Here is a 23,136-nt window from a genome sequence, read left to right as displayed (position 1 = left end):
TTGGGGTTTTCTTGGGGGGTGGGGATGTAAACAGTTTCCACAGTCGTTCAAGTTGTTCTGTACCAAACTGAAACACTCCAGTGATCAGCACACACCTAATCTTCACAACTCAGAATGGCAATGCCATCCTGTCAAATATGTTTGCTGCATAATTCATAGCATCTCTGGTATGTGGAGAAAAACTGAAATTGTCTTTCATATCATAATGGCAATTACTGCAAGATATTCCTCAGAGAATAGTAATATGAGACAATTTCTCTTTTTGGCAGGGGTTAATGTAGTGACTAAAAGGCACACTGATTTATCACCCAGAATTCATGATTAATGTTTTGATAACCAGGGACTGGGAAGAATATGTCTCTTCCTGAGACATTAAATGCCAGTTAATAGCCAATTACACACAAGGTGGAGGCGAATGTCCACCTCAGCAAGATCTCTTGTACAGACATATTTCTGCTAGCTCCACTTTTACTTGCTACTCTCTCCGTGGTAAGCAAATCCACTTCTAGCATGATTTTAATTTTGCTTCGCTGCCAGAGTGGGACAGATTTGCCAGTGGGCACAGCTTTGTCCCAGACCTCCTCCCTCTGCCCACAGCCCACCTAGTTTTATTCCTCCACTCCCTCGTGTTGCTTTGCACGTGTCCCTCTCACCCTCTTCCCTGTTGCCAACTACTTCCTGCTTTTTGTGCTGCTATATCATTTCTATTGCCTGTGGCCTCCCTGCTCCTGCATATCTTTAGATCTCTAGATTTTTTTAAAAAAAATAACCAGTAAATCAATATTAATGCTAAAAAAAGTAAAAATAATAAGACTAGTCAATCAGTCCAAACAACCAGTTTGCCCCTGGATTGAACTGGGATGTCTCCAGACTCATAGTTTTGTACACAAGAAATCAGTGATTCCAGACTACACCGGGAAAAGTCTGTTGGTCTGGACGCTTGGGTTTACAGCACACTGGGAGACAGACGAACGTGGGGAGCTTAGCAAACGGCGCTTCATGTCGTCCTTCTGCAATTTTGCAGTTTGCACATTGCCATTACTCCCCCTCCCCGCTGTTCCCACCATAAAAGACAATCAGTGTTTGTGCAAAGTGTGCAGATGCCGTATTCCAGACTTTTCTGTAATATTTGTCCTTTTTATATCAATATATTGATCTACTGCTTATATCTTCTCTGGAAGAGCTAACAAAGCACATTTCTCCAGTCTTCACATGCAATGCAAAGATTGCATAACTTGTGCAAGTGTGTGTTGTATAAGAAGTGCAAACAAGCCTGTACACAGTAACTTTTAACCTTCTACCCAGCCTACGCTGCTAAAACGCTCTTTGAGACTCAGAAGATTGAATGAAACCTGAGTGCATGCAAGTGACAAGGCAACGCAGTGACAATAAAGATTTGCAAGAACCCCGATAGTTAGCAAGGAGGACTTAGATTACAAGGAGGACTTGTACTTTGATCTAGGAGATAAAGGTTCAAATTTGACTTCAGCCATGGGTTTAGTCTGTCAGCCTCACTGAGCCTTCTGTAAAGTGGATTCGTGTCAGAGTTTCTATAACCGGGTCTGAACTCTTTCCATTCTCAAAGGGCCTTCCTAAACTAAGAGGAAATGAATCAACTTTGACAGGGCAATTTCAGTGCCATAGATGTACTTAACTATCAACAACAAAAAAACAGTGTGTGTAAATAACCTCCTGCATGAAGTTGAATGGGTTACATGCAGAGACGTACAGCCTATAGGGACATGGGGTCACCCAGGTGCATGCCTTCTGGTCACGTGAGGGGGCGCTGGGTGATCCCCCCACGTGACAAAATGGCATGTGCCCCAGCCGCATGCCACCAAGACCCCCCCCCCCGCCTCTGTGCACAGATTTTGAGCAAAAGCTGGCATACATGGAGGCTGGGAGGCAGGGCTCAGGGGTGAGGCCATGCCCCTAAGCCCACACCCCCTAGCACAAGAGGGGGGCATGGGGGGCACAGGGGGTGCCCGGAGAAGGAGTTGTCTCTGGGCGCCATTTCCCCCTCAATATGCCTCTGGTTACATGACTTATTTAAAAAAGCTCCCTTAATTATTCTTGTTCATGAGCTGCTCAGTGATGTTCTTGGGGCCAAACAATGCACGGTTTTTTTACACAAGTTCCCAATGGAGACTGGCAGCCCTCTTGCGGCTGTAAGTCCTCAAAGGCAGCTCCATGCAAAACTCAGGACAAATAACCTTTTCTGGCACATGTTTACAGAAGATACATACAATTATAATAATATATTGTTCTTTGGATTCATTAAACTGATAGTGGTATTGCAGACAGTAGCATAGATTAGAACCACCATTAATTTTACATGCTATCCACTTGCACACAATGAAAAGGTTTACTCTGAAAATATGCCCGGAACTTCCAGATGACCACACTATCTCATGAAATCATTCAATCATTGTTTAAAACCACATAATATATGGTAAATCTAACCTAATCTGCCATCAATTATGTAGCATCACAGATGGCCCAGGATTTTAAGGACTTTAAGGCAATCTAGCATTCCCCTGTGGGTTTACAACCCCCTTTCCCCTTGAGCTGCATCCTGAACTTTGCGAGGGGGCGGAGCAGTGGTGCGATCCAAAAATTTTAGTAACAAGTTCCCTCGCCAGCCCCCCTTCAGCAAAGGGGGCAGAGGCGTACCTAGGCAAACCTGAGCCCTGGGCAAAACCTGAGTTGGATGCCACCCCACCACATTTTTTTTTGCACCAGGTCATTTCTAAATCATCATCACATTATAGAAAATGCCCCAACTCACAAATCTGAACACAGCAATGGTGAAACACACAGGTTCTTTGATAGAGACTGGTGAGATAAAAGGTACGAAAGGCTGAGAATCCATGAATTGCAGTACCTGAAAGGGATTAACCCAGTTCAGGGAGTTACATTATTAGTCGCAATTGCTATATGGAACCTTCACGTTCAAAGGCAGTATGCCTCTCGGGGAGGCGAGGGCGTGGAGATGGAAAAGCGGACCCAATTAGTAACCCCCTCTCGGCACACACAAATAATTAGTAACCCACTCTCAGGAACTGGTGAGAACCTGCTGGATCCCACCTCTGGGGCGGAGAGACTTGGGGAGGGTTGTGCCAAACTGGTGAACTGATCAAACTCATCTCCGGAATATTGCCAATTACATACTTCCTCTACATGATATATAACAATGATCCTGTTTTTGTATTTGGAATGTATGGTACTTCTGGTTTATGCCTAATAAAGGTTTTTGGATTGGATTAGACGTACTTCCTTTAAAATTGTATCTTCCTTGTGCTTTACAGCGAGTTTGTTGTGTATCATGGTGCCTTTTTTATGTGCTGGCTCTCCCTAACTTTAAACTGGCTACACCCCTGACACCAGGGGCTAATTGTTTTGTTGTGTCAGCCATTTTATATTTACAGATATATTGGTAACCAAGACTTGGGGTAGGTAAAGCTGCTTATTGAAATTTCCGCCTGAATTATCCTGAGAGAACTGTCATCCTCAGTTATGGTGGGGTTGGGAATTTCCTGACAATTTGGGGGCGGAGCCTGGGGAAAGCAGCGTTTGGAGTTGGGAGGAAACTGAATGAGTTAGAATACCATAGAGTCCAAATCAGCAGTTTGAGAACTGATCTCTGAATCTGGGGATCAATTGTAATTCTAGAAGATCTCCCAGCTCCACTTAGAGATTGGAAACCCTAATCCTGTTTGGAAGTTGGGAAAAGCTGAAGTTGAGATATAGCAACTTTCCATCAATACTCCTGTCTGAGAACTGATCTGACATCTGAGCATGATCTAATAGGATAAACCCTAGATTGTATCCCTATTAAACGTATAATAATGGAAATTCCACTTTTTAAAAGAAAAATTATTTAATGCCTTGATCAGCAGAAAACTTTATCCCTGGATTTCTCACCTATTTTTTCCACAATGAAATGGGTGACTTTGGCCGTTTCCGCACGGGCAAAATATGACGTCGTCGCAACGGAAAAAGAAGCGTCAGGCCGGAAGCGTTAACGCGGCGCAGCTGGCGGAGGTGCGCGGTGACGCCGTCGCGTAGCAGCTAAACAGCGAGCCCGGTGTATTCAGAAAGCGGCTTAAAACCACTCTTTTTCCCCATGGCGAAGCGCGCCGGCGCCGCTTTCGATGCGAACAGCCGCCATGAGCTGTCGTCAAAAATGGCGTCGGGCCTGCACGGCTTCGCAAGTGCGCAGGCGCAACGTCGCGAGACGCCGCTTCCGCAGCGCTTCCGTGCGAACCGTCCACATTTCTGCTTGAGAATGCGGGCGCCCGCAGCTCATGCAACCGTGTAGGCACGCTTTTTTTTTGGGATCGCATTACCATGAATTTCGCGGCGTCAGCCAGCGTCGCTGCTTTTGGCCGTGCGGAAACGGCCTTTGAGAGTTCAAACTCAATAGCTTCTCTACTTGCGGCATCCTGAAAAGATGTGGTTTAAACCTACTGCAGACATTTTAGGATATAGGGAAGTCTAATCTACCGGGGTGGGAAACAATTTCCTCCCTGCTATTACCTTACTCAGTTTCCTCCCTGCTATTATCTTACTCAGGTGTACTCCCAAAAAAGCGTTTTCAGATTTACACTGATAATCTCACATTTTGCAAACTTAACAGTCCATATGTGTAACTTTTAGAGCAAACCCAACCTGAGTCAGCGGAGTCTTCTTTTCACAGTGTAAACCTCCAATGAGGACCATGTTTGGCATGAGAGGCCGGGGATACTCAAATGCAAAGTCATAGCGCAGAAGCCAAACGGATGCCTGACTGTATAACTCATACACTGTCACTTCTCGCTGCAGGAACTCCGTGATGAGATTGTTGAATGGTGAATAAATAAGAGAACAAGTCAAGAATTCCAAAGAGCTGATGAGAAAGTTCTTCACTCGCTGATTAAAGCCCATATGATCTGCGTAGGCTGTTAAGTATTTTGGGACATAAGACGGTGGGCTTGGACACCGGGTTGCCTCTAAACTACATGGGGTCCACCCTGAATAGTAAACAGAAGGGAGGGATAAATGCTCAGCTACTATCTGTCCACAAGGTGATGCCGGAACCATAAATACAACATCAAATTGGTTTTCTTCAAGGTAAGCAATGATCTCTTTGTTGTACAAAAGTTGCTTGCAGGCATCCAGGAAAAGTGTGCTAATATTCCTCACTGTTCCAATTGTCTCAGTCGGGGAAGCCTGCTGTGAAAAAGCCTTATGGCCAAATTTTCGGATTTCTTCTTTCAGGAATTCTTCTCCATAGAGGGCAGGATATGTTTTCAGTGTGTAATGTACAGATGGCTTAATCCTCAAGCTTACATCAGGAGCAATGACTACGATTTCATGTCCTCTCTGGTGAAGGCGTTCCACAACCTGATGCATACTGAGCCAATGGCTGCCGTCGAAGGGGATTACCAAAACCTTCCCCGCATCTGAGGAGCTCCAGAAAAGGAGAGGAAGTAAAAGCCACATGGGTATCTTGCAGATGCTTTGGCCTAGGGAAGTCTTCATAGTAGTTGTGCTCTTTTTTACATCAAAGTTAAACGGGTATTAAAACTTCATTGTGAACGCCACTTGAAATGTGAGTAGTTCTTTGACCTGGTCTTTTTACCCTTTATTCTGTTAATGTTAATGTTTAACATCCCAAGGCTCAAAGGCTGTCTTCATCAGTTTTTCTTGATTAGACTGTTTGCATCAAATTAATCCAACAAAGAGATACTAACTAGGGGATGAGATCCTAATAGTCCCATCCTGAACAGTTGCACCCTTTGAAGTTCACTTATTTAAATTGAGTTAGAAGAGCTTAATTCCACTTAGGACAGTGCTGTTAAGTTGTTAGCTATTTCTGAGCCTAATTAACTTAGTTCAATGAATACAAAAATTTCATCCAACATTACCCATGATACGCTTTTGTTCTGTCCACAATTGATCCTCCAATAAAGACCATCTTGGGCATTACTTGTTGGGGTTAACGGTTAACCGAACACCAAGTCATCTCTCATAAGCCAAATAGATTAATCCCTTTTAGCCCTGGGATCGGGCGCCCGTTTTTACCGTTTTATTGGTTTACTGTTATTGTTTAAATTGTATATGATTGCTGCTGGATTTTAAATGTGTTGATTCATGCTGTTGGAGTTGCTGTCGTAGAACAGCAACTCCAACAGAAATAGAGAGTGACAAATGCTTGGTATTTACATATTGCAAAAGGACTTTGCAAAAGTGTAAGCTAAAATGTGATGTTTGTTGTTTTATTACTATCTATCACCCTGAAGAAGAACAGTTGCTTTTTATACCCTGCTTTTCTTTACCTCTAAAGAGTCTCAAAGTGGCTTACAGTCACCCTCCCTTCCCCAATCCATAACAACAACTTGTGAGGTAAGTGAGGCTGAGAGAGTTCTGAGACAACTGTGACTAGCCCAAGATCACCCAGCAGGCTTTATGTGGAGGAGTGAGAAAACAAACCCAATTCACCAAATATCCACTCTTCATGTGGAGGAGTGGGAAATCAAGCCCAGTTCTCCAGGTTAGAATCCACTGCTTTTAACCACACACTATGCTGGCTTGAGCAATCGGATTGCAAAATAAAATGAATGAAATTGTACCATGAAACTAGATGAATTAGTTAATCCAGAACCAACAAAACAGCCAGACAAACATATTTTGGGGTGGGAACTGCACCAATGAAGCACATATGACAATATAAATCTCTAAGCAGTGAAGGAGCTAGTCCTTTGTTTGTTTGTTTTGTTTTTCTTCAGCAAAACTTTAGTTTAAAAGAAAAATTATATAATCTGTTCTGTTTGAAACAAAACTTCATGCCATGCTGAATCTAACTCCTGTACATCTTCCTTTTTTTTTGTAAAATTCTAAATCTGACCAGTACAAACTCTACCTTGATTTTATATAAGAAAAAAATCCTTGTTGAAAGTTTCTTCAGTTTCCATATTTTAGCCAATGTCTGTCTAGCAGCTATAATAGAGTATAAGACAAATTATACTGTTTAGGAATATAGTTACAAAGGCCCTTTACACACTTGTGGTCTCTTTTGCATTGAGCATATATTTTCTTTGGGTTGGATTATTAGTTACGCACTTTTCCCCTTTTCAGAACTCACCATGCCTATCATCATAACAACAACAATGTTGCTTACATTAACTATTTGCTACTGGTATATAGTGCCTACCTCTGCCAGCAACCTTTGGGTTCACGGTCACCCAAAGTCAAATAACCTGTGGGTGATTCATTGAGAGATGTCGTAGTTTTGTTATTGATTGACAGATGGAGTGACAACTGAAGGCTGTGGCAACCTATGGAAGTCAAATCAATTGTTTGCCCATTTCCTTGCCCTTATCCCTTGTTCTGTGTTAGGTGCCACTCTAACAAACTCTGTGTTTTATAGTGGAGTGTTGATACTGTATGCTGTTGTGATGCCTGGGCTCTGTTGGTGGGTTTTCAGTCTGGTTTGTGGAGAGGTGTATAGGAATGGCACTTTTGATGAGTCCATTTGGACTAAACTATTGATAAGACTCTGAATGGCTGCTGTATCTATCTGTCTTTTATGGACAATTGTTTTATTGTATTTTGGAATGCCAATAAAGGCTTGTCTATGTCTAACTCACCATGCTATCAGATCAGAAAATCTCCATGGTTTTCAAGAGCTCTTAAGGTGTGACTTTCACAGGGAAAGTGAAGGAGATCCATATGCATTAGCCTTTCTTTCAGTTGTCTTGCTGCTCCTCTCCTTTCCCCACTCACACCACAACAGTTCCACCCACTCCTTGGGCCACCATTTCAGAACAATCAGAAGGGCTTTTTTTATGCTCATGCTATTGGCTGCACTGATAAACTCAGTGAAATAGACATGAAATTTACCAGATCTAGTGAAATGACACTAGATCAGTGATGGCGAACCTTTTCGAGACCGAGTGCTCAAATTGCAACCCAAAACCCACTTATTTATTCCAAAGTGCCAACACGGCAATTTAACCTGCATACTGACATTTTAGTTTAGAAAAAACAGTTGGCTCCGAGGCATGCGTTACTCGGGAGTAAGCTTGGTGGTAGTTGGTGGCTTTGCTTTAAAGCAACCGTGCAACTCTTCCAATGGGTGAATCACGACCCTAGGAGGGTTTACTCAGAAGCAAGCCCCATTGCCAGCAACTGAGCTTACTCCCAGGTAAAGGATCGCACTTTAGTTCTTCTCATGAAAATCAGTAGGGTTTAACAGCGCTTAACAGGGTTACCTACACGGTTTCCCACAAACTAGGTCTTAGGTTTAATGCTAATAATCGAGCCCAGCGGCCCAGCCCAGCCTAGATGTGTGTGTGTGGGGGGTGCGACTCTGTTTGCACGTGCCCACAGAGAGGGCTCTGAGTACCACCTCTGGCACCCGTACCAGAGGTTTGCCACCACTGCACTAGATCAAAGATGGTAAACAAAAAGAAAAGTGTAGGGAAATCCTGTGCAAACAAAAAAACCATGGGAAACCCCCCACTGTTAAGGAAACAGCCAAGGGATAAGTAGTGAAAGTACAAGCATTTCACCACTACCTCTCACATATGTTTTTACACATATGGTAATGAAATGTTTTGGAAAGATGCTTCAGTATTATATGGTACTGTATAGCACCACACTTACATCAACAGCTAGCACGTGCTATACACAGTACATACTGTAAACAATATGGTAAAGTGTTTACTGCATATAGTGTGCACTGGCTGCTGATGTAATGTGATGCTGCTACATGATTTCTGCATGGTTTCATATGCCATGTTAAATGCTTATCCTTTGTTTCTGCTCGAGGTTCAGATTTTTGCAATCCAAACCTTATTGCTCTTTTTAATGCACTTCTAATTCTGTTGATTCTGTTTGACCTACACTGTGTAATCCATCTTAAGTCTCGGTGAGGAAAGCAAATAAAAATAATGGCAATAAATGAAATGAGGTAAATAATGTAAACTAGCTCTTAGCAACAGATCTACCAGAATTACTAGTGTGCTACTCCCCCCCCCCAATAAGCAAACATTTGTATGATTAGCAAGTCTATATACTACCCCCATGATAAAATGTCAGGAACACATTCCAGTCATAATTGTATTTCTAGCATTAAATTATCACAAACAAAAGTACTGCACATAATGTCATCAATCTATTGTAAAATTAGGTATGATCAAACCCTGTGAATGGCTCATTCCGCACATGCAGAATAATGCACTTTCAAACTGCTTTCAGCGCTCTTTGAAGCTGTGCGGAATGGCAAAATCCACTTTGAAACAGTTGTGAAAGTGGTTTGAAAACGCATTATTTTGCGTGTGCGGAAGGGGCCAACCTCAGTAGGCTCTGAATGCAAGAAAACAGAAGCTGGATGGCAGCCATTGCTGGAAGCTCTTTGAATCATCTTGACTAATATAGGTATAATTGTATTCCTGGTATCCAATAAAAATTATCGACAAAGTTCACAGTCCTAATTTGGTATTGTTTTAAGAAAGTAAGAAGAGTTACCAACCTGGGTTAAGGATTTTCTCCCATCACAGTTACTCCCTCCAATTGCAATCATATTAGGCATGATCGGTTTGGGATAATCAGATACAAAGTCTATTTTCATTAGCCAAACTGATCCATGACCCAAAAGTTCTGTGAGGGTTATGTCTTTCTGAAGAAACTCTGCAGCAAGCTTTGAATAAGGAGAATAAACAACACCACAAAGGAAGGATTCTGATAGGAGGACCAGCATGTTCTTCACACGTTGAGCAAATGTCATGCGGTCGGTATTTGCTGTAAGAGGTCTTGGAACGTAGGAAGGAGGACTGGGACAGTGAAGAGCTTCGGAGTCTAAACCACACGGCATCGTTCTCAAGAAAAATACCGAAGGGACGTCAAGATACTCAGCAACTATTTGGCCACATGGAATCAAAGGATCGGTAAAAACAGCATCAAATTTGCTCTGCTCAAGGTACTCCATCAGTTCTTGATTGTATAATAAGCTTGTGCAAGTGGAAAAGAACATAGCAGATGTACTTTTCAACTTGTTGTAGGTCTTAACAAACCTAACTACAAAAGGCAGCTCTTCAAACATGCCGATGACAGAGCTTCGAAACTCTTCCTCCAGCTCTTCTTCCGTGAAAGGCACAGGATAGGTTTTCATTGTATAAACATCATCCGATGGTTTTATGTGCATACTTATTTCAGGTGCAACAACGACTATCTCATGGCCATTCTGCTTGAGCTGATTCAGGACAGACTGCATACTCAGCCAGTGGCTTCCATCCATGGGGACCACCAGTAGCTTCCCTCCAGAGGTAAAATTCAAACACAGGAAAAGCAACAGGGACACAACGTACCCCATCTGGGAGCAGAACCTATGAAGCATTTCTTCTGTCTCGCTTGGTGGTTCTCTCTGCGACAATTAAGCGTCTACTACCATCTGTGCGCAGCCTGTTATATCACAGGTCAGAGTATGCAGCTAGTTGAACATTAATTTTCAAGAAGGGTTGTACATCGGGGTAAAAAAAAACATGCTTTGTATACTTCCATGAGCTTGTGCCCTCGTTCTGGCCTCTCCGTGGCTTCGCAGGCAGGATGACAAGCAGTTTACAGACTCCTCCAGCAAGCTCCCCCCAAACTGTCTACACAAAACAATCTCCTCCCTCAAAGTTTCCTCCTTCAGGCAAAAGTGAAACTAAAGCTCATTCCGCACATGCAGAATAATGCACTTTCAAACTGCTTTCAGTGCTCTTTAAAGCTGTGCGGAATGGCAAAATCCACTTGCAAACAGTTGTGAAAGTGGTTTGAAAACGCATTATTTTGCATGTGCGGAAGGGGCCTAAGACAAAAGAAAACCCTCCTGCCTGCAAGACTGCCAGAAAGATACAATTTCCAACTCTGATTGGAAAATACCTGGAGGTTTTGGGGGTTGAGGGGGTAGATTTTGGGGGATCCTCCCACTTACAGCTCTCCACCAATCAGGTGGCGGCTGGTGTCAGTTAAGACCATTGGCGGTTGACGGCAGTTGCTCCGGCTGAGAAGAGACTCCGGCATATTGGGGAAAGGTCAGGGTTTTAAGTACAGCCAGGTTAGTGAAGAATGCATCGTCCTGGTTGTTTCTCTTGTGCTTTGGTTATTATTTATATTAGTTCTGGCTGAGGAGTGACTATATTACAGAATTTCCAAATTGAATGTCTGTCTGAATAAAACCAGCCTACTTCGGTTCCCTTTAAAAAAAAAATAACATTAGTGGGGAAAGCAGTCACTTTCTCAAGGCATCCACAATCTTGGACTTGTGGATATAAAAAGGAGAGTGGAAATCTTATTTACTTAGTGGGAGGGGTGAACTCAGCCATAAGACAGCCACCCCCTCTTGCTTATCCAGAAGCATACACGGCCACTTCTGGGTAAAAAATAGGGCCCTGCTGGAAGCAGCCGGCTGTATTAAAGGCATCAAGGGTGTTCTGGCTAGGACAGTTTAGCTGTTTTTGAGGGGAAACAGGGCTATTGCGAGGGCAAGTCGCTTCCACCTGCTGTGAGCTAGTTGCTACCTATACTTTACGACTCTGCCCCGTAAAGACAGTCTGCCTAGTAAACACTGGGATGTGATGTCACCCCATGGGATGGTAATTATGCTGGCGATTGTTCATTTTTACCTTTACATAATTAGGACTATACAGTAATGAAACATTTCAGAAAAATGCTTTGGTACAATACACTACTGTACATCACCATACACTATTGAATATCACCTTAGTTACATCAACAACCAGTATGTACACAGTACATACTATGCACAGTACCCTGTTTCCCCGAATATAAGACATCCCAAAAAAATAAGACGTAGTAGAGGTTTTGCTGAAGTGAGAAATATAAGGCATCCCCCGAAAGTAAGACGTGGCAAATTTTTTGTTTGGAAGCATGCCTGATGAATAGAACACAGAAAAATAAGACATCCACTGAAAATAAGACATAGCACATCTTTGGGAGCAAAAATTAATATAAGACACTGTCTTATTTTCGGAGAAACACGGTATTACTGGCTGTTCATGTAAGTACGATCCTACTAAGTAACTTCTGCACTGTTTCATGCTCATAACAGCTTGTTAAATGATTATCATTTTTAAGTTCTGTTTTCAGATTTCTGCAATCCAAATCTTATTTTAAATTGTTTTTTAAATGCACGTCCCATCCTGTTGATTCTGTTTGTCCTACACTGTGTAATCCACCCTGAGTCTCGATGAGAAAAGCAAATATAAACAATGGAAATAAGTAAAATAATGTAAATAATGTAACCAACCTCTTAGCAGCAGACCTACCAGAATTATTAGTGTGCTATTATTATTATTTTTTTTTGCAATAAGCAAACATTTGTATGATTAGCAAGCCTATATATTATCCCCATGATGAAATGTCAGGAACACATTCCAGTCATTATTGTATTTCTAGCATTCAGTTATCACAAACAAAAGTACTGGAAAGCTGAATAATTTATACAGAATGTCATCAATCTATTGTAGAGTTGGGTAGAATTAAACCTGTCAATCTCAGTAGGCTCAAAATTAAAAAAAACCAGGAAGTGGACTATGGCTATTGCTGGAAACACTTCAAATCATATTGTCTAGTACAGGCATAATGGTATAGCCAGTATTAGAAAAAATATCTACAAAATTCACAGTCCTTTCTAAGGTTGTTGTTTTTTTAAAAATAGAGTTACCAACCTGGGTTAAGGATTTATTCCCAGCACAGTTGATCCCTCCAACAAAAATCATATTAGGCATGATCGGTCTGGGATATTCAAATACGAAGTCCATTCTCATTAGCCAAACTGATCCATGACTCAAAAGTTCAGTGAGAGTCATGTCTTTTTGAAGAAACTCTGCAGCAAGATTTGAATAAGGAGAGTAAAGAAAACCACATAGGAAGGATTCTGATAGGAGGAACAGCAGGTTCTTCACACGTTGGACAAACGTCATATGGTCCATATTTGTTGTAAATGCTCTTGGAACGTATGAAAGAGGACTAGGGCACAGAAGAGCCTCAGAGTCTAAACCACAGAGAATCCCTCGCAAGAAAAATACCGAAGGGACACCAAGATGCTCAGCAACTATTGGGCCACATGGAAGCAAAGGATCGGTAAGAACTGCATCAAATTTGCTCTGCTCAAGGTGCTCCATCAGTTCTTGATTGTATAATAAGCTCATGCAAGTGGAAAACATCATAGCATTTACTTTTTTCATCCCGTTGTAGGTTGTAACAAACCTAACTATAAAAGGGAGCTCATCCAACATCTCATTTGCATTGCCTCGAAAGTGTTGGTCGAATTCTTCTTTTGTGAAAGGCACTGGATAAGTTGTCATGGTGTAAACATCATTTGATGGTTTCATGTGCATATTTGCTTCAGGGGCAACAACGACTATCTCATGGCCATTTTGCTTGAGCTTATTCAGGATGGGCTGCGCACTCAGCCAGGGACTTCCATCCATACATGCCACGAGGAGCTTCCCTCCAGAGGTAAAATTCAAACATAGGAAAAGCAACAGGGACACAACATGCCCCTTCTGGGAGCAGAACCTATGAAGCATTTCTTCTGTCTCGCTTGGTCTCTCTCTCTCTGCAAGAATTAAGCGTCATACACTTCACTTTCCCTGTGAAAGTGAAGGGGATCAATATGCATTAGCCTTTCTTTCAGTTGTCTTGCTGCTCCTCGCCTTTCCCCACCCACACCTCAACGGTTCCGTATGCAGCCTGTTATATCATAGGTCAGAGTATGCTAGTTGAACATTAATTTTCAAGAAGGGTTGTAATTCGGAGTAAAAAAAACATATGTTGTATACTTCCATGAGCTTGTGCCCTCATTCTTGCCTTTCCGTGGCTTAGCAGGCCGGATAACAAGCAGTCTACAGACTCCTTCAGCAAGCTCCCCCCAAACTTCCTTAACAAAACAGTCTCCTCCCTCGAAGTTTCCTCCTTCAGGCAAAAGTGAAACTAAGACAAAAGAAAACTCTCTCGCCTGCAAGACGGCGAGAAAATCCAATGGCCTTTTTATTCACAGTTAAAACAGGAAACAAATAATATCCTTTACGACAATTGAGAGTGAGTGAACAATTCTTAACAGACCAAGTTTGTCAGTATACCAAAAAAAGAACAGGGGCAATTTCATCCTCTACCTCCCAGGCTGGAGTAAGTTAAAACAACCCACCCACCCCTTGACTTCTTTAATTAACCCCAAGGTGACCACTGTCGCACCAACCATTGCCATTAATCAACCCTCAGGTGTTTTCATTCTGAGAAAATAATTGTTTCTTACAGGCAGTGTCTCAACTAGTGTTGTTGTTTAAAACTATAATGCAACTCTTGCATACAGTACTGAACTTCCCCGTGTTGGACCCTGGCATCTGCAGTTAAAGGACTTCAGACTTTTATCCTGAGATTTGCTGGAGTAGATGAATCAGTGGTTTGATCCAGTAAAAAGCTGTTTAAAATCTTTATATCAAGCAACTAAGGACATTTTAAGGTCCAAACTAGGTTTATTATATAACTGAAGCAGGTACAATGGCTTTCCAACTCTTTTACAGCAAGAGACATATTTGTGTCCCATAATTCTACTTCATTTCAATATTATACATAATTCCTCTACAGAACATTATAGCAACTACATCCCAATGTTTCCTGCCCTAATGCATTTCCACCTCATAGGCACAGTGGCGAACCTAGGCAAACCGGAGCCCTGGGCAAAACCTGAGTTTGATGCCCCCCCATGGGCAGCCACCCTCCCCCACCGTGACCAAACAAAGATTTTCCACCAGGTCGTTTCAAAGTCACCATCATATTATAGAACATCCCCCAACTCACAAATCTGAACACAGCAGAAATATTTTTTGAAAACATTTTCAAAATGCTTTCAAAATGTTTTATTACTGCTATGAAAATATTTTATGGTGTTGTATCCAGTCCCCCAGTTGGGAGGGGGGGCAGCATCACTTTCAATGTTATTTAAACTGGGGACCCCAGATTCTCCCTTTAAGGTGGATTTAAAAGAAGAATCTGGGCTCCCTAGTTTAAACAAGTGATGCTGGAATCCACCCCCAAACAGCATTATTTTCAATGGTGTTTAAACTAGGGAGCCCAGATTCTCCTTTTAAATCCATCTTAAAGGGAGAATCTGGGGTCCCCAGTTTAAACAACATTGAAAGTGATGCTGTTTTGGGGTACATTATCTCCCACCCTGAAACAGCATCACTTTCAATGTTTAAACTGGGGACCTCAGATTCTCCCTTTAAATCCATGCCGAAGGGAGTGGATTTAATAAAAACAACAACAACAACAACAACAACAACAACAACCTTTATTAGGCATTGAGAGAATAAAAGAAAGAAAGAAAACAAGCATTGGCAGGAAGGGGGTGGATTTAAAAGAAAAATCTGGGGAAATGCCTGCTGTCAGGGGGTGCCTGCTGTCAGGGGTGCAATTATTAAGATAGCAGCACCAAAATTTCAGAGAATTTTCGTGAGACACTACTGATGATACCACCCAGGTTTGGTGAAGTTTGGTTTAGGGGGTCCAAAGTTATGGACCCTCAAAGGTGCAGCCCCCATCTCCTATTAGCTCCCATTGGAAACAATGGGGGATGGGGCACTCCCTTTGGGAGTCCATAACTTTGGACTCTCTCAACCAAACCTCACCAAACCTGGGTGATATCATCAGGACAGTCTCCCAAAAGATCCCTGAAATTTTGGTGCTGCTAGCCTAAAAGCTGCGCCCTCTGCAGGCCAAAAACAGAAAAACACTAGAAATATAAACAATCCCCGAAATGAACCTGCAGTTTTTGCGCCCCCCCCACAAGGCGGCGCCCAGGGCAACTGCCCACTTTGCCCAATGGGAGGAACGCCTCTGCATAGGCAGGAACTTTGCATGAGGTTTATGGCAGTACCAACCTCAAATACTGATTCCAGTATATATGCTTGCCAGTCCAGCTGGAGATAGATGCCTCAAACACAGGCTTACGGAAAAAGTCTGTGGGCAAGAGAAAAAAGTCCACATCCAAAGAGCAGGAAGGCAGCGATTCTGTCAAGCAACCGCATGCACTTCGTAAGGCAATGCAAACATTTGTTGCTCCCAATGCTTGTTGATTGGTGGGACAGGTCAGAGCGGCAAGGCAGGGAAAACGTTCCTGTACTGCTCCCACTGAGTTTGCATGGCGCAGCGTCACATAGGGATATTTGAAAAGAACCTCCAAGTTTGCAATTTTTGAAAGTCAAACAGCAAAGGGAATATTGCGGGGGGACCGTGGGGCAGAGCCTGGGCAGACCTGCTGCAACTCCGGGGACCATGCAGAATTTTTGACTGCACAGGGATATTTTTCATGCTCACACCAAGACATTTTGGCCGTGCAAAAACGGCCCAGTTGAGAGCAACTGCTGTTGCATGGGCGCTGAAACCAGGAGAAGTAAGGAAGCCAAAAGGAAATGAAACAGATGTTGCTTCCCCATGTTGTTGGAAACAGTGGGGGGAGTCTGACCAGATAGTGTGGTGAGTTCTGAAGACAAGAAAACGTGCATAGCCAAGAATCGAACCTGAAGGGAATTTATACTGAACACAAAGGAGACTAAACATGCGTAACCAGCCATAGTCTGCCTAGTAAACAACAGGATGCAACATCACTCAATGGGTCGGTAATGCCCTAGTGATTGCTTAGGGGACTGTTTTTACCTATACGTAAATGGCACTATACTGTAATGAATTTTTTTCCAGAAAGATACTTTGGTACAATACGCTACTGTAAATCACTACACACTACTGTGTAGCACCATACCTACATCAACAGCCAGTCCCAACTATATACTGCACAGGACACAGTGTGTCTAGTATGTACTCACTATTTATGTAAGTATGATCTCACTAGGTGGTTTCTGCATTGTTTCACATGTCAAAGCTCATGCTTTGTTTCTGCTCTGTTTTCAGGTTACTGTTTGCTTTCAGATTTTTGCAATCCAAACCTTATTGCTTTCTTAAATGTACATCACATCCTATAGGTTCTATTTGTCCTACACTGTGTAATCTGCCTTGAGTCTCAGTGAGAAAAGCAAACTATACATAACAGAAATAAATAAAATAATGTAAATAAAATAATGAATAATGAAATAAAATAATGTATAGAGCCCTTCGGGGGTTGAGCGGTCTATCAAGTTTAATTAATTAATTAATAATTAATAATGATGTGAACTAGTTCTTAGACCTACCAGAATTCTTAGTGCAGCATTTATTTTCTTTCCAATGAGCAAACCTTTGTATGATTAGCAAAGCAAGCGTATACCGTATATACTTATGTATAAGTCAACCCACATGTATGTCGAGGCACCTAATTTTACCACAAAAAACTGGGGAAACTTATTGACTCATGTATAAATCTAGGGTGGGAAGTATAGCAGCTACTGGTAAATTTCAAAAATAAAAATAGATACCAATAAAATTACATTAATTGAGGCATCAGTAGGTTAAATGTTTTTGAATATTTATTTCAAAGAAAAACAGTAAACTAGCTCTGTAAGTGGAAAAAAGGGTCAACAAAAACAATATGGTCTCAACAATAACTTTACAAAAACCTTAGCTCAACCAGCAACCAAGCTAAAACACAAGGGTAAAATCCTTCAAAACTGGATTCCTCATCATCATCTGTATGTCCAAATGTAACCTAACTCAGATTTCAAGAGGGATATTATCAGAAATGGAAAAGGAGTTCAAGTCTTTGCCAGTGTGATCCCACCTTGTGACCCTTAACATTCACCAGACTTACAACAAAAGAAGCTTTAAATCTGTTTTCTGTTTCATAAACAATAGTGTGCAGTAAAACCATTAAATATAGCAAACCAATACAGAAAAAATAATCAACATATAATAGTTCTGGCCTGCTATGCAAAACAGACTAGAAGGGTGTCAGTCCTTTACAATTCTCTCTAGCTGTATACAGACTCCAGGCCTCTTAACTGAACTCTATGAAATTGACTGGCTCCAGCTACAGGCAGCACCCATTAGTCAGAAGATCTTTTGATGTTCTGGTTAAGGAAAAATAGTCAATCAATATAAACACAATATCCCTTTCTCAACAATTAATACAAACATTCTCATACCTGAAATACAGGCCTCTTAACAAAGGAAATAGAGCCTTTACTTCCTTCTGAGGAAAATCTGAGCTGTTTAGCTCCCCCTAATAGCACATACAGCAAATACAGTATATACTCGAGTATAAGACCCGCATATAAGTCGAGGGAGGCTTTTTCAGCATAAAAAATGTGCTGAAAAAGTCAACTTATACACGAGTATATACGGTATATTATCTCCATGATGAAAGGTCAGGAACAAGTTCCAGTCATAATTGTATTTCTTGCATTAAATTATTACAAACAAAAGCACTGTACAGCCGAATCATTTATACATAATGTCATCAATCTATTGAGAATTAGGTATGATTAAACCCTGTGAATCTCAGTAGGCTCTGAATGCAAGAAATCAAAAGCTGGATGGCAGCCATTGCTGGAAACTCTTCAAATCATCTTGACTAATACAGGTAAAATTTTATTCCCTGTATACAATAAAAATTATCTACAAAATTCACAATCCTGGTCTGATATTTCTAAAGAAAGAGTTACCAACCTGGGTTAAAGATTTTTTCCCATCACAGTTACTCCCTCCAATTGCAATCATATTAGGCATGATCGGTTTGGGATAATCAGATACAAAGTCTTCTTTCATTAGCCAAACTGATCCATGACTCAAAAGTTCTGTGACAGTTATGTCTTTTTGGAGAAACTCTGCAGCAAGCTTTGAATAAGGAGAATAAACAACACTACAAAGGAAGGAATCTAATATGACAAACAGCAGGTTCTTCACACGTTGAGCAAATGTCATATGGTCTGTATACGCTGTAAAAGGTCTTGGAACATAAGAAAGAGGTTTGGGACACTGGAGTGCCCCAGAGTCTAAACCACATGGAATCCCTCGCAAGAAAAATACTGAAGGGACATCAAGATATTCAGCAACTATTTGGCCACATGGCAGGATAGGACTGGTAAAAACAGCATCAAATTTGCTCTGCTCAAGGTACTCCATCAGTTCTTGATTGTATACTAAGCTTGTGCAAGTGGAAAACAACAACGCAGATGCATTTTTCACCCTGCTAAACATTCTAACAAACCTAACTACAAAAGGCAGCTCTTCAAACATGCCGATGACAGAGCTTCGAAACTCTTCCTCCAGCTCTTCTTTCGTGAAAGGCACAGGATAGGTTTTCATTGTATAAACATCATCCAATGGTTTTATGTGCACATTTATTTCAGGGGCAACAACGACTATCTCATGGCCATTCTGCTTGAGCTTATTCAGGACAGACTGCATACTCAGCCAGTGGCTTCCATCTGTGGGAACCACCAGTAGCTTCCCTCCAGAGGTAAAATTCAAACACAGGAAAAGCAACAGGGCCACAACATACCCCTTCTGGGAGCAGAACCTATGAAGCATTTCTTCTGTCTCACTTGGTCTCTCTCTCTCTCTCTGGGCAACAATTAAGCATCTGCTACCATCTGTGCGCAGCCTGTTATATCATACGTCAGTATTTGCTGGTTGATAATTAATTTTCAAGAAGGGTCATAGATCAGGATAAAAAACATGCTTTGTGTACTGAACTTTCCAGTGTTGGACCCTGGCATCTGCAGTTAAAGGACTTCAGTCTTTATCCAGAGGTTTCCTGAGGTAAATGAATCAACGGTTTGATCCAGTAAAAAGCTGTTTAAAATATTTCTGTTCATATATCAAACAACTAAGGACTATTTAAGGTCCAAACTAGGTTTATTATATAACTAAAGCAGGTACAATGGCTTTCCAACTCTTTTACAGCAAGAGACATATATGTGTCCCATAATTCCACTGTAATTTCAATATTACACATAATTCCTCTACAAAACATTACAGTACCCATGTCCCAATGTTTCCCTGCACTAATGCATTTCCACCACATAGGCAGGAACTCTGCATGAGGTTTATGGCAGTACCAACCTCAAATACTGATTCCAGTATATATGCTTGCCAGTCCAGCTGGGGATAGATGTCAAGGACACAGCATGTTGAGGGAATTTTCCCTCAAACTTAGGCTTTTGGAGAATGTCTGTGGGCAATAGAAAAAAGTCCACATCCATTTATTTACCTCATATTCTAATGACCTGCGCTTTTTTCTTTAACTCTTGTCAACCCCATGTGGAAATGCGTAATCTATATATATAAAAATCTAACTGTGTTTGTCCCTGATGGTCTCCCTCAGAAGCTGCTGGACGGATCGCCCCCAAATTTTCACATGACGTCCTTCTCTGTTGCTGGCAGGTACTCAGACCTTCAAACCGCCGAAAGTCCATACCTGAGCCAGGTAAAACGTCTTTTTCCTGGCGCACCAGGCCATGAAGCTGCCTCTGTTTAACTGTCACCCTTAGAATGTTCGTGCAGCCTGTCTGTCTGTGGCCAGAGGGCTTACAATGTTCGTGCAGATGGGCAGAGATGAGCAGTGGAAACAGTAAATAGGTAATACTGTTAGGTAATACGAGTGGAAGTGAAACACATACACACTTTGCCGTGTGAGACGTAAGGTGGGGTCCCCCCCCTTACACGCAGGTAACTTTCACTCTCTGTGCCTCACCCACTGCTACCACACAACACACATCCAGCTCATCCTCACACACCTCACTCTGCCCTCCCTCACATCCAACCACCACTTACCCACTTCCTCACCCTTATTCACCACAGCTCTCTTTTACTAAAAGCGAGCTGGAGTTTGCCTTTTTCTTCTAAGAAAATCCGCAGGGTGGGGACGAACCATCACTACCTGCTCCGCTTCTTTTGCACATGGCCCTTTATGAACCCAGGGAGCTGGCCTCTATCTGAGCGCCTCACCACCCTGCCTCTGCTGCCTGACTGGGACAGCCTGCTTGCCCCAGTTCTGCCTTACCCAAGCCAGGACTGTGCGGGTCAACCAGCCTCATGGACAGTGGGATTTGCACCCTGGACAGTTCCGTTGTGGAATGGGAAAGGTTACCTTATACTAAAAAAACAAGACAGCACCATATAACGATGTGCATTGAAAAGGGAAAGAGGGATTCCATTTGATCACCCCAAACGGCTATGCTGGGGGTCATTGGAGCTGCATGGACATCTGTATGGGTTGCGGACTGTGATGAGAAGGACAATTGCCACAGCAACGCGTGGCTGGGCCCACTAGTAGCTTATATAAATTAGGGAGGGAGGGTTTAGAAAAATATCCTGTTTCTCCGAAAATAAGACATCACCTGAGAATAAGACGTAGTAGAGGTTTTGCTGAAGTGCTAAACTTAAAATATCCCCTGAAAGTAAGACGTAGCAAAGTTTTTGTTTGGAAGCATGCCCATCGAACAGAACACCAGAGCATGCACTGTGGAGCGGAAAAATAAGACACCCCCTGAAAATAAGACATAGCGCATCTTTGGGAGCAAAAATTAATATAAGATACTGTCTTGTTTTTGGAGAAACACAGTATGGATCAATCCCCTTGAAAAGTATCATTTTTCTTCCTACCTCTCATTCATGAATTCTTGAAGTTAACCTGCAGATGCTGAACAACTGGAATTTCTCTACTACTTCTTTCATTGATACGGTAGTCAATCATACTCCTATCTTTTACTGGGTCACAATAACTATCAATTGATACAGTTTCCCATCTAGCAACCCCTCTAGTATTTCAGCCAGCCTTTGACGCTACCTCTCTTACTCCAGGGCCCTTTCCGCATGGGCCATAAACAGCACCCTGGGGACGGCAAAATCGCCGTCCCCAGGGAGCTGTTCGCATGGGGGGCGCAGCTGCGTCGCAGCCACGCCACCCTCGTGCCTCCCCAGCAGCGCAAAGCCGCTGTTTCCTGACCTCGCTTCCCCAGCGAGATTTTTGGGAAACTGCGGCTGGAAGGCGCCATTCCCCCTCCCCTTTCCCAAACGCCTCACCGTGTCCTCCGGCCTCCAGCGCGTTGCACAGGCCAGGGGACACGCCCCCCCCTGCCCTGCGACTTCCGAGCTGTCACGCAGGGCGGGGGGGGCGTGTCCCCTGGCCTGTGCAATGCGCCGGAGGCCGGAGGACACGGTGATGTGTTTGGGGGACGGCGCAGCCTGTGCGGATGCTGCGCCATCCTCCCCGTTGCAACCGGGACTGGGGTTGGGTCGGCGTTATGTACCCAACCCTTATCGTGGCCGTGCGGAAACGGCCCAGATGACATTACAGAAAACCTGGGGATAACTTATTGTTGTACTTAGACCACGAATCAGCAACAGAGTTTTATTTTGTTCATAGTAGATGAACCTCTCAGGGAGGTTTTAAAGTTAGACTATGTCCTCAAAGATATACCTACAAATGATTGCTCAAGCACATTCTGTTTATACTATCAGATTACATAAGTAACTAGTTTAATCGAGTTGCATAATAATATAAAGTAATATTTGGAATAGCTATGCCATCTTGATTCCATTTTTTTGGCAATTTTCCAGGCTAACCTCAGGCTCTTGTTTTGCCAAATAAACATCTTACAAATGTTTTACCATTCTTTTAATTTTCCTTCTGATATTGAGAGCAGTATATTCTGGAATAAGAATATTAATGTCGATATTAACCCTACCATAAGAGTGTTAATTCCATTTAAAAAGTGGGAGATATTTAAAGAAAGGAGTTTAGTGCAATTTTTGGACAATTGGAAACCGTTGATGGATTACTCGGGTAAAACAGAAAAAAAGAAAAAATACGATTAGTGGTTTTGAAGATTGGTGGATTGTTGTTGTAAGACTGAACGGAGAAAAGTATTTTAATTTTTATTAGTAGTTATTAAGTTAAAATTACAGGTATGCGGTTAAAGAGCAAGCAGTATTAATTTTTACTGTTCACACGCAACTTGGATGAAATTGGGAGTTTTTATGTTTTGTGTATCTTTAATTGTTTTTAAAATCTTTTTTATCTTTACTTTTTGTAAGTGTTTTAAATATTTTTAAAAATTAATATTTGGGGGCGGGGAGATATACCAGAGTTCCCAGATGTCTTTAAACCTTCTGAGAAGTATAGTGAAGTGCAAAGAAAATCCCTGAACC

The 23,136-nt window shown here is 42.2% G+C and overlaps 1 protein-coding gene across 3 annotated transcripts in view; it reads right to left on the bottom strand.

Annotated features, from left to right (window-relative positions):
• Positions 1 to 23,136, bottom strand: part of LOC125434740 (UDP-glucuronosyltransferase 1-6-like) — a 77,697-nt gene that overhangs the window by 19,765 nt on the left and 34,796 nt on the right. The window contains exon 1 of one of the 3 annotated variants that reach the window (XM_048500388.1): positions 12,717 to 13,901. The exons of 1 other annotated variant lie outside the window; for it this stretch is intronic. In XM_048500388.1, coding sequence (XP_048356345.1) covers positions 12,717 to 13,580 — 864 coding nt within the window. In that variant the 5' untranslated portion in view covers positions 13,581 to 13,901. Of the gene's footprint in view, positions 1 to 9,517; positions 10,400 to 12,716; positions 13,902 to 23,136 lie in introns of those variants that run through there. One more of the 3 variants, XM_048500377.1, reaches the window with a different exon arrangement.

Source organism: Sphaerodactylus townsendi, linkage group LG01 (assembly GCF_021028975.2).
Source record: "Sphaerodactylus townsendi isolate TG3544 linkage group LG01, MPM_Stown_v2.3, whole genome shotgun sequence".
NCBI classification, from domain to species: Eukaryota; Metazoa; Chordata; class Lepidosauria; order Squamata; family Sphaerodactylidae; genus Sphaerodactylus; species Sphaerodactylus townsendi.
Note: the sequence above shows the minus strand (reverse complement) of the source record. Positions and strands in the feature narration are given on the sequence as shown.